Source organism: Drosophila obscura, unplaced genomic scaffold (assembly GCF_018151105.1).
Source record: "Drosophila obscura isolate BZ-5 IFL unplaced genomic scaffold, ASM1815110v1 contig_1, whole genome shotgun sequence".
NCBI classification, from domain to species: domain Eukaryota; kingdom Metazoa; phylum Arthropoda; class Insecta; order Diptera; family Drosophilidae; genus Drosophila; species Drosophila obscura.
Genome location: NW_024542679.1, coordinates 11,034,563 through 11,045,313, shown reverse-complemented (window position 1 = coordinate 11,045,313; position 10,751 = coordinate 11,034,563). Strand labels below are relative to the sequence as shown.

The window sequence follows — 10,751 nt, the reverse complement described above, 5'->3', positions numbered from 1 at the left end:
CATAATGGGTCTCCTGGTGGCAGTGGAGATCTATGCCCAGTTAGCGATATTCCTGTAGATCAGAACAGGGATTGAGTTTGGAGTTAGCAGTTTGGGGTTAGGAGAACTTCCAAGCCATAGTAAATCCCTGGTAAAGGGTATTATTTTGAGGGTTACCATATAGATTCAAAGTGATCTGTATTATCTGAGCAAGGGTATTGATGATAGCTTTAAATGTATATACACGTTAAAGGAATTACAATAATCCGTTCAGTCTAATCATATCTTTGCTGTTTCGCTGTGTTTTAACTTTAATTACAAACAAACAAAAAAAACAACTTACCATACAGATCAAAGCTCAAGATCTAGGATTTCCCACAGAGAGAGCTTAAACCCAAAAACCAAGCAACCAAAATAACCAAAAAAAAAAACCCCGAAACCATTTAAATTCATGTAAATAATAACAACAAAATAATTAATCAAGCCAAATAGTATCGATCAGAAACCAATTTAATTGCGTAGATGAGCTCCCAAAAAGGTAACATATGATAGTATGTCTGTGTACCCAACCCCCCTCGATCCTATCATAGATATATATTTGTACAAAAGATTCCCAGTTCGGTGGATCGAAGCTTTAAAAGTATTAGAACAAAAATCCAGCTAAAAATAAAGTAACTGCAAACAATAAGAAATCATAATAAAATATATCTGATAAACTTCCAATTAAAGTTGGCCAATAAATGTTTAAAACTGTTTGAGAATAAACGGGTACTTATATACGTGTATATTGTGTGTATATATAGAGCCCCACAATAATCATATCTGTGTAGTTGTTGTACATACAAAAAAAAAAGCAATCTTAAGTACAGTTGCGCCAAAAATACACACACAAAACACACCTAAAAACTAACCAATAAATGTGAAAACTGTAAACCAAAGAATAAAACAGTTGATATTTGTGCAAAAACAAATAAAAAAAGAGAAGAGGAAACGTGAGGGGCACGTGACGTACGCAGCTCTCTATGGCAAGCATTTAATTTTCTAGCCCCACTCAATGGCCACTGTTTAATCATTGTTAAGTTTCTAATTTTGGCCAAAACTAATTAAATGATAATGCCGGGAGGTGGAGCTCGCACCCGAAACTCGTTTAGGGGCACGCGAAACACGTGAACTAATCAATGGAATCGCAAGATTGGTACTTAAGGGTAGCAGCCACGCACAACAGACGACACGACACCCATTGGCAGCCCGAAGATACGAGTATCAGCACTGAAACATGACCGCAATCAGGGGGAATCTAATCAGGCATCAGGCATCCCACACAACCCATCAGTCAGTCGATGGGGGTTTTAAAAGCGCTTGGGGCCTGCCACAGGCCCAGTTAGCAGCGAAACATGAAGGGTCTAGCGTTGATTGTCTTGGGTGCTGTGATCTTGGCCTGTGGCCAAGCGCGAATCCTCCAACAGGAGCAGGATTTGTCATGGGAATTACCCATGCCCGTGCCCCTAAATGAGCAGATCGAGGGTAGAGCTGGTAAGACACAATACACAAAATAGAATAGGAAAGCAAAATGACTTAGATCCAAATCCATTTAGCTGGCTGTTCCATCAAGATACGGGGCTCCGAGCTGAAGGATCCCCAGCCGCTGCTTATTAAGCCGGGCACCTCCGATTTCTTTGGCTACTCTGACACCGGCATTGTCGATGTGGAGAAGGATAAGACGATTGAGTTCCACTGCACCAGCAGCCTGGCCTCTCCCCTGTCCGGCAAATCGGTGACGGCCAAGTGCGTGGATGGCACCACCTTCAGGATCGGCGATAAGGATCACGATGTCTCCGCCATCAAGTGCAGCTCCTGGCCAGCCTTTGTGGGCAAGAAGTCCGGCTCCAGCTGCAACGGCGGCACCACTCTCATCCATGTGGGCTTCGAGCTGGATGGCGGCCGTTTCGCCAAGCAGTACGAGGTGTGCTTCAACGAGGACGAGGAGGTGACACGCTATGTCTACCACACACTGGAGCCCGGCAATAACTACTATGCCACGGGCGTGGATCGCATCACCTTCGGCGCTGGCGGCTACTTTGCGGGCAAGAATGTGGACAAGCTCTACACGCAGGTCACGCAGAAGGAGACGATCGACAAGGAACTGGGGATGGATTCGGCCCGCTACTTCGATTCGGCCAAGAATGTGTTCCTGGCCCGTGGTCACATGGGTGCCAAGGCCGATTTCGTGTATGCCCCCGAGCAGCGTGCCACATTCCTGTTCATCAATGCCGCTCCGCAGTGGCAGACCTTCAATGCCGGCAACTGGGCGCGCGTTGAGGATGGCGTCCGTGCCTGGGTGTCCAAGGAGAAGAAACATGTGGAGTGCTACACCGGTGTCTGGGGTGTCACCACGCTGCCCAATAAGGATGGCAAACAGACCGCCCTGTACCTGGCCCACGATGCCAACAACAATGGCCTGATCCCTGTGCCCAAGCTCTACTTCCGCGTGGTCATTGAGCCATCCACCAGGAAGGGCATCGTCCTCATTGGCGTCAACAATCCCCATCTGAGTCTGGACGAGATCAAGCGTGACTATGTGCTGTGCGAGGATATCAGCGACAGGATCAACTGGATCAGCTGGAAGAAGGCCGACATCTCGGCCGGATATTCCTATGCCTGTGAGGTTGCCGAGTTCCGCAAGAGGGTGGATCATCTGCCACAGTTCTCTGTGAGTGGCTTGCTGCTGTAAAGTCTCACTCTTACTTTCTTTGTCGTTCTGCAACAAAGCAGTCTATTAAATACACAACAAAAACTTGTCATGAACAATCGTTGCCTGTCGGATTTTATTGTACTTCTTTGCCTGATTCTACTACGCTCCGATGCTGGCCTTGCTGATGGTGGACGGGTCAAACGATTATCGCATCCCATGATCGATAATCAAACAAACTTCATTGCCAGATTTGTGGTCTCCATTCGAACGAGAACGCCCCGCAAATACTATGGAGATAATCACTTTTGTGGCGGTGTCATTATATCGCTCAGATTCGTCATGACCTGTGCCCACTGCCTCATAGAGTGGGTATACGATTAGGCCTTCGCCTAACTTAATGGGTACTAATACTCTCTCTCTCTCTCTCTCTTCCTGGACGAGCAGCAGTCAGAGGATTTTGCTTGAGAGCAGGGATCTGCTTGTCGTGGCTGGATCACCCAATAGGCTCAAGTTTTTCAGGAGCCGCAATGTCCATGCTCCAGTTATGGAAATTTTCGTGCCGGAGAACTTTACCATGTACAATACAAACGATTTGGCGTTATTGAAGCTCACATATCCAATGCCCACGAACAATCAATATGTGGCTGTAATCAAGTTGCCCACACAGCAACCCGTCATAGAAGGCGAGTACATGGTGCTTGGCTGGGGTCGACTCTACCACGTGAGCATTATCTGCAGCACTAAAAAAAATAAATTCTGTCTATACCTTCATTTGTATACTCGTACAGGACGGACCACTGGCATCGGACATCACACATATCATGGTGACGCTATATAGCCACTTGGCCTGCGAAATGATATTGAATGTCTTTACGGATGAGATGATGTGTGCTGGCCATGTGAAACACAAGGATGTGAATCCCTGTGCCGGTGATCTGGGCGGTCCACTGATTGCCAATGACACAGTCTATGGCATTGTCAGCTATCGCATTGGCTGCGGCCACACAGAGCTGCCGTCGGTCTACACGAATGTCTATGAGAATATAAGGTGGATCAATTTTATTTTATCCAACAATCGTAGCTGTCGTTTATGTGATTACTTTGCACAATTATTGTTTGTAATTGCTATAAATTTGTATGTATGAAATAAATCCATGTGGCACCTGGTATTACTTCAAGTCTTTATATAATTGGGATATAATTTAATTGAGCCGTTTAGCTCTTGGCTGATTTCTGATATTGCGACTATCTTCTATTCCTCTCCTTCTCTGCTGTTTTTGCTTTTTAACTGCAGTTTCTCTGGGGTTCTCTCCTCGCTCTGCTAGCATCGACGGCCGCTGCCAGTCTCTCTCTAACTCTGTTACTTTCGCTGTTAACTCCACAGACTCTGTTGCGCTCTATACCTCCTTCCATTTTGTTTTTCTAGTAGATGATATTCACCCAAAGTTTATCATGTCAAAACATTTAAGGGGTAACAAATTTACTCGTAAATGGAAATTCGTAATCTATCCGGTTGTGTGCTCCTTCTGTTGCTGTTCCTGCCACCACCCTCCACCGACTCCTCCTCCTCGGCCTCCAATGCTGATCACCCGCTGAGTCGGCTTCCACGCAGACGCATCAAACGGATATCGACACCCTACTACGAAGAAAAAAAGACCTTGGACATGGCCAAGTATGTGGTGTCGCTGCGTTCCCGTACACCGCGCAAATACTTTGGCGACAATCACTACTGTGGCGGGGTCATTATATCGCGTACGTTCATTTTGACTGCCGCGCACTGCACCATGGAGTAGGTATTATTTTTGATATTTTGCCCAAAAGGGAACTTGATCATCGTTTAACCCGGGTCACCAAAGCAGTCGCAAGATCCTGCATCGGGCACGCGTATTGCTAGTCGTCGCTGGGACGCCGAATCGCTTGAAGTTTTGGCGTGGCAGGACTGTGAATGCACCGGTGAAGGATGTCTATGTGCCCGAGAATTTCACCATGTTCAATACGAATAATATTGCACTGCTAAAGCTGGCGATAGAGCTGCCGGATAATCCGTATATTGCCATTGCCAGTCTGCCCACCCATGAGCCAGTTTACAATATCAATTACACACTCCTCGGCTGGGGACGAGTGTACAAGGTGAGCTCGCTCTTCTCTGCTCCTCTGTCTCTTGCTGGCCGTTACATATTAGTCTGTTTTCTAACTCTATTCCTGGCAAGGGCGGTCCACTGGCCTCTAGCATTCTGCATGTGGATGTGAAGCTGCTGGATCATCAGACCTGCGAAGAATTGGTGCAAACCTTCAAGGACGAAATGATGTGTGCCGGCAATCTGGAGGATGATCAGGATGAGAATCCCTGTGCCGGCGACACGGGCAGTCCCCTGCTCCTGAATGGCACTGTCTATGGCATCGTCAGCTACCGCATTGGCTGCGGCTCCAAATCTCTGCCCTCCGTCTATACAAATGTCTTTGCGCACTTGGAGTGGATCGATGAAATAATGACATCCGGTGAGAGCGTTCGTCGGGGCTGTACCCCGAGCATGTGGCTGGCAGCCACCTTTGCTCTGCTGAATGTACCAAGAATAAAATTCTGAACTGTTCACTTTGCGCTTTATTCAATCATCGGCTCAGACCAGGAGTCCGCCCTTGGCTGTCAGAGCGGGCAGATGCTTGACGGTCTTGAGGAAATCGGCCACCTCGCAGGCATACGACCAGCCCGTCTTGATGTCATCCTTCTTCCAGTTGATGTAGTTCACCTGGTCGCTGACATCGTCGCAGATGACGTAGTCGCGCTTGATCTGCTCCTCGGTCAGATGGGGATTGTTCACGCCGACAAAGACAATGCCACGATGTGTCGATGGCTCAATGACCACGCGGAAGTACAGCTTGGGCACAGGGATCAGGCCATTGTTGTTGGCATCGCGAGCGAGATAGAGCGGTGTCTCCACACCGTTCACATTGGGCAGCGTGGTGACACCCCAGACACCGGTGTAGCAGTTCACGTCCATCTTGTTCTTGGACACCCACGCGCGGACGCCATCCTCAACGCGCGCCCAGTTGCCGGCATTGAAGGACTGCCACTGTGGTGCGGCATTAATGAACAGGAACGTGGCACGCTGCTCGGGGGCATAGTCAAAGTCCGCCTTGGCACCCAGATGGCCGCGGGCCAGGAAGATGCTCGATGTGTCAAAGTACTTGGCGGCGTCCTCGCCCAGATCCTTGCTGATCGTCTCCTGCTGTGTGGCCTGCGTGTAGAGCTTGTCCACATTCTTGCCATCAAAGTAGCCGGCCGTCTGGAAGGTGATGCGGGCCACGCCCGTCTCGTAGTAGTTGCTGCCGGGCTCCAGCTTGTGGCGCGTGTAGCGGGTCACCTCCTCCTCCTCGTTGAAGCACACCTGCATCTGTTCGGCAAAGCGCGTGGAGGTGATCTCAAAACCGACGCGAATGACCACGCCCCCATTGCAGGTGGCGCCCGATTTGACAGCCTTGAAGCCCGGCCAGGACTTGCAGTACAGATCCTTGAACTCGAAGTTGCTGCCGCCCACACTGAAGGTGGAACCGCTCACGCACTTGGCCGTCAACAGGCTCTCGGAGTGGGTGTTGAATGCACCAGGACACCACAGCTGGAAGGTGTCTCCGGCATTGAACTCCATGGCGCCAACATCGTTGAATGGATAAAAGTCCTCGGAATCGGTCTTCAGATAGACAGGCTCGGGGCTGGGCAGGCCACCGCGAATGGTGACACTGCAGGCTATGGGAGAGAGAGAGATCAGTGATGATTAGATTAGTGCTGCTCCTGCTCTTCCCCAATTAGTGTATCGCTGCCACTCACCCGCGGCACGTCCCTCTGGCTGGGGTGCCACATAAATGGCGCGCTCGTAGATCTCATCCTCCTGGACGATCGGCGGCAGCTCCACCTCCGGATAGGGCACGCGAGCCCAAACAGCCTGCACCACCACCAGACCAATCAGCAGCAATGACAAACGGACGCTCATCATTTCAGTTTTAACTTTTGGAATGGTCTGGTGGCATCTTTAAATAGGCTTCCGGCCCCATAACACAATGGGGCAGCGGTGGGACGTCCCCATAAGGGTAATTAATGAAAAAATACTTAATAAAATCAAAATCTAGCCACTTTTGGTGGCCCTTATCTTAGAGTCGAGTGGAGGTGAAGTGCCGGAGTGTGTCGTCTATTCGTACGTAAGCGTCTTTCAGTCGATCTTAATTGGTTCGAGGCACTTGCTGTAGATTATAGTATAGTACATAGCTGGACTAGGGAAATACCCGATAGAGTTGTGATTTTTCCTACGTGCCTCAAGTAATAATCTTTATCCGTAATTGTAAACAGACCTGTTAAGCAAGTGTGTTTTTGGTATTTCTTCAATCGGTTTCTGTCTTTCAATCAGTTTCTATCCATAAATAGCTCAGGGGCTGATGATCCTTTCTCCACGATAGTCAACTGTTCCGGGCGGCAGCTGTAACAGAGCAGCAGTGCTGTTAACAACCCAGCTTAACAGCCAGTGCCTACAGCTCACTGTTAGCGCACTCACGATCCACACTCCAAACATCTGCCAACTTTATCCACCCCACTCTCACACAATCAAGTGCCAGTTATGTGGGGATGTCTACTACCAATGAAGTTATTTAATCAGGGCTCGGCGCCATCTCCTCCCCTCGCCATCCTTCATTGTAGCTCCAAGGCCTATAATTTATAATCAACAAGTAATTAAGGCTGATGGCCGCCACAGGATTCGAAAATTCAAGTGTCGACTGCCTCCCTCGCTCCCTCGAACATCACGTAATTAGTAAATGAGGACATGAAGCGCCTGGGAGCCGTTCCACCGTGAGCACAAAAGTCATAGAAAATTAATCATTAATCATTATCTCTGGCGCCATCTACTGCCTCCCGCTTAGCTCATTTATCTATATCAAATCAATTAGCGAGTACCTTGAAGTCTTCTTCCCTGCCATCCATCCGTTTGCTTCAATGGAGCGGCGTTTCGTTTTCTTTTGTGCGAATTTCCTTTCGGCCTTGCTACGTGCCAATTTGGGCCGTTTTGTTCGCTCATTCGTAAATCTAAACAAATCATCAATTTTCACAAATTATACCCGCGATACCCATCTCAGCAGCCAAAGTATCCGGCTACCGGTACAATCCTCATCCGTGTCCTCGTTCTTGTCCTTCGCGCCTAATTGCCTGACGACTATCTGTGCCTTTTCGTTTCGTTTCGTTTCGTTTTGGCTGCGTTTCCTGCTGCCTGCCCCTGCTCCGGCCATCACCCGACAACGTTCATTTTACATTCCATTAATTAATGTCAATGGCCGACGAACTTTGACATATTGAGCTTTATGTTATTTCCAGCCGCTCCCTAGTCCACCCTTGATGCTGGGCTGCTAAGGTGCCAAGCAAGGATGAAGGTTTATCCCAATGAAAGCAAATGCTTTGAAGCCATAACTTTTTGTTGCCAGCAGAATACGTATACGTATCCATTCCACTTTGGGACTTAATTTAAGCAACTTTATTCAGCCGTAAAAAAAGGAGTGCTCATCTTTGGATTACTCCTACTTCAAACAATACCAACCACCCTCCTCCTACCAACACCACCTTCTCTCTCTTTTAATATTCAACCTTTTGATGAGAAAACCCATTGGGAGACAAACACCTTTCTATAAAAATTTATCTATGTCGCTCTCCCACACGCCATAAATTAGACCGCAAATTTATGAGCTTCGAATCAATATTAATTGCCGGTTAGATACATCAGATGTCCATTTCATTAGCTACCTGGACACACAACCATTCAACTTAAATTGCATTTGGCACCTACTCACACGATTTCTTAACACGACAAATGCGGATAAAAAAAAAATAAACTTCCTTGAACGAAATAGGGAGAAAAAGGCACACAATTTAATTCGAATTTGACTTGATCAGACATCGCATTCAGGTGGGAGGGCGCCCATTTCTTCTGTTACTCCTTTGATAAATGGGGTCATATTAATAACATATGTGTGTGTGAGTGTGTGTGTATGTGTATGCTGAAAGATACCTTTGATTGATAAGGCGCTGCCTAAGCGTGTGTTTGCCCAGCAGAGAGTAGGTGGAGCAGGAGGAGGAGCACAAAAGGAGGGCAAAAGGTAAACGATTTTGCACCTTTTCAACAGGTCTCCGCTCCTCTCTCTTTGTCGGGGCTTGGGGTCGTCGGATGTTCAGGCAAATTGAAAACGGGAGTCAATAGAGCCGTAGACATAGTCAGTCCTGGCCAAGGGCTAGGCCAGGTTCATCACGTGTGCCTGTGCAATGATGGATTAAATGTATTTCAAAGGCGTGAAAGCCAAAAGGTAGCAGCACAAAGTAGCACATTGTGGTTGCATAATAAACATTCAGCACACACTTCAATTTAGCTTAGTCCCGGGGGTATACCGCAAAAAAAAAAGGAAATAAAGGATATACAAATACACAAACTAATTGTCAAAGGATTTTGGTTCCGCCTTTTATGCCTTTATGCAAATCCAAGCCACACACATCCCAGTCACAAAGTTGTGCAGCCAAGCGAAAGATCTCCGATAATTGCAATGAACCGATAAAATGTCTTCAAGGACAAGCTCCGCAAACCCCCCACCCACCAACCCAACCCAGAACACCCTTGTGCAAATAAAAAAGGAGCCTGCCCCGCAGCCACCCTGCTATCCACAGATTTGAATTAATTTACGCTCAATAAACCAAACAAAAATCGCTATGGAGAAGTTTTGATGGCAGAGAACAGAAACCCCATTCCATGTGAGGAGGAAAAGAAAAGCGCAAATAATACTAAAAAAAAAAATTATTAAGTGACCAAGCGACACACAGAGAGCGTGAAAATTATAAAAGTAGTTGAACATGACAGGCGGACGTCCAAGAGCATGGCAGAGATGATTAATAGCCCAACACCATAAAGCGATGGAAAAATAACTTGATGCACAGAGAGAAGGGGTTTTTTTTATGTAATGGGCTTTAAAGTTCACAGGCAAAAATTAAATAATTTAAAGTACATAATTATCTTAAAAATTGTTTTTAAAGGCAAAGATGTTTAATACTAATTGGGTTTTAAATAGTTTCAGCTAACATCCATACCAATAAAAGGTTCTACAAAAGAGAACTTATCATCATTTTTGGAAAGGAAAAATTATATAGAAACTGTTCAAACATTCAGTTTCGCTCTCAACTATTCCTCTGCATATAATTTGACCAAAAATTAAGTCTATACAAGTCTGTAACTCCCCCAGCAAAACAGTTTGCCATCTTTCTTATACCATAACTCAATTTGGCATTCCTTTCAGGCTTCAATTGATTTGAAAAATGTTCCCAAAGTATACTAGAAAGTTGGTCCAAGTTTTCTATAGCACGAATTATACCAATAGAAAAAAAAGGGAGGAGTATACGGGACAAACGGATTTGTCCTTGCCGCCTCTGTTTGTCACTCGCCACTCGCCAAATCTGTGTGCGAGATAATCTGGTGTTGCAATCAGCGCTTATATCATGCCACTAATGGCATCCACTTTGTATGGCCATTTTCGTAGTATGGCCACTTCCCCCTCCCACTGACGTTTTGGCTATTTGTTTTTGTTGTTTTTTTTTTGTTGTTTTCGTTTTGGTCCTGTGTGCTGAGAGGAGAGAAACGCTTCAATAACTTTTATCACTTTTAATTGGATTTTTCTTTATAGTCAACGCATGTCTTAGGCGGACTAACACATGTTCAGATTGTAATTGTGTTAATGTCGGCACCATATCTCCCTATCTCTCTCTCTCTCTCTCTCTCTCTCGGTGTTTGTGTGTGCGGGCATGTCTTTAGCCTTATTTTTTGTTGTTTTTGTTGCCATATTGTCTTGTGACATCAGGCTAATACCCATTTTCCTTGTTGCTTTCCCTGCTGTCGCATATACCATGTATGTATGTATGTATGTATGTATGTAGCCCCGCAAGTCTGGTCAAATTTGCTTTTGCTTTTTGGTTGTATTATTTTCCTTTCAATTTTCTTAATTGCTTCTTAATGCAAATTCCTTCAGGCTAAAATTCGTGCGCTTTAACCGATTTTCAACATCATCTTTT

General features: G+C 46.3%; 4 protein-coding genes across 5 annotated transcripts; 3 read left to right on the top strand and 1 right to left on the bottom strand.

The window, feature by feature from the left end:
* The first annotated feature begins 1,346 nt into the window (after window positions 1–1,346).
* LOC111071273 lies at window positions 1,347–2,785 on the top strand. Its single transcript, XM_022362527.2, has 2 exons — window positions 1,347–1,512; window positions 1,575–2,785. Exons 1-2 carry the CDS (start codon window positions 1,374–1,376, stop codon window positions 2,708–2,710), a joined length of 1,275 nt encoding a protein of 424 aa, XP_022218219.2. The 5' UTR covers window positions 1,347–1,373; the 3' UTR covers window positions 2,711–2,785.
* LOC111071275 (chymotrypsin-2-like) lies at window positions 2,780–3,833 on the top strand. The gene is made up of 3 exons (XM_022362530.2): window positions 2,780–3,036; window positions 3,116–3,392; window positions 3,460–3,833. The coding sequence occupies exons 1-3, from the start codon at window positions 2,780–2,782 to the stop codon at window positions 3,814–3,816; spliced, it is 891 nt and encodes a 296-aa protein (XP_022218222.2). The 3' UTR covers window positions 3,817–3,833.
* A 279-nt stretch (window positions 3,834–4,112) lies between these two features.
* Window positions 4,113–5,258, top strand: LOC111071274 (snake venom serine protease KN1). Of its 2 annotated transcripts, none has more exons than XM_022362528.2 (3): window positions 4,113–4,460; window positions 4,528–4,801; window positions 4,882–5,258. In XM_022362528.2, the coding sequence occupies exons 1-3, from the start codon at window positions 4,162–4,164 to the stop codon at window positions 5,254–5,256; spliced, it is 948 nt and encodes a 315-aa protein (XP_022218220.2). In that variant the 5' UTR covers window positions 4,113–4,161; the 3' UTR covers window positions 5,257–5,258. The 2 variants fall into 2 exon arrangements, with proteins under 2 accessions (XP_022218220.2, XP_022218221.2); XM_022362529.2 differs by having other exon boundaries at window positions 4,114–4,460; window positions 4,531–4,801.
* Window positions 5,259–5,264: 6 nt separating this feature from the next.
* Window positions 5,265–6,684, bottom strand: LOC111071272. Its single transcript, XM_022362526.2, has 2 exons — window positions 6,495–6,684; window positions 5,265–6,413 (listed from the first exon to the last, which is right to left on the bottom strand). Exons 1-2 carry the CDS (start codon window positions 6,658–6,660, stop codon window positions 5,290–5,292), a joined length of 1,290 nt encoding a protein of 429 aa, XP_022218218.2. The 5' UTR covers window positions 6,661–6,684; the 3' UTR covers window positions 5,265–5,289.
* Window positions 6,685–10,751: the final 4,067 nt, after the last annotated feature.

Bases quoted from the DNA above. Each gene is read 5' to 3' on its own strand.
- LOC111071273 (XM_022362527.2), top strand. From the start codon at position 1,374: ATGAAGGGTCTAGCGTTGATTGTCTTGGGTGCTGTGATCTTGGCCTGT. The intron at 1,513-1,574 runs GTAAGACACAAT...AAATCCATTTAG, and splicing joins GCAGATCGAGGGTAGAGCTG to CTGGCTGTTCCATCAAGATA.
- LOC111071275 (XM_022362530.2), top strand. From the start codon at position 2,780: ATGAACAATCGTTGCCTGTCGGATTTTATTGTACTTCTTTGCCTGATT. The intron at 3,037-3,115 runs GTGGGTATACGA...CTGGACGAGCAG, and splicing joins TGTGCCCACTGCCTCATAGA to CAGTCAGAGGATTTTGCTTG. The intron at 3,393-3,459 runs GTGAGCATTATC...ATACTCGTACAG, and splicing joins GCTGGGGTCGACTCTACCAC to GACGGACCACTGGCATCGGA.
- LOC111071274 (XM_022362528.2), top strand. From the start codon at position 4,162: ATGGAAATTCGTAATCTATCCGGTTGTGTGCTCCTTCTGTTGCTGTTC. The intron at 4,461-4,527 runs GTAGGTATTATT...GGGTCACCAAAG, and splicing joins GCCGCGCACTGCACCATGGA to CAGTCGCAAGATCCTGCATC. The intron at 4,802-4,881 runs GTGAGCTCGCTC...ATTCCTGGCAAG, and splicing joins GCTGGGGACGAGTGTACAAG to GGCGGTCCACTGGCCTCTAG.
- LOC111071272 (XM_022362526.2), bottom strand. From the start codon at position 6,660: ATGATGAGCGTCCGTTTGTCATTGCTGCTGATTGGTCTGGTGGTGGTG. The intron at 6,414-6,494 runs GTGAGTGGCAGC...TCTCTCCCATAG, and splicing joins GCCAGAGGGACGTGCCGCGG to CCTGCAGTGTCACCATTCGC.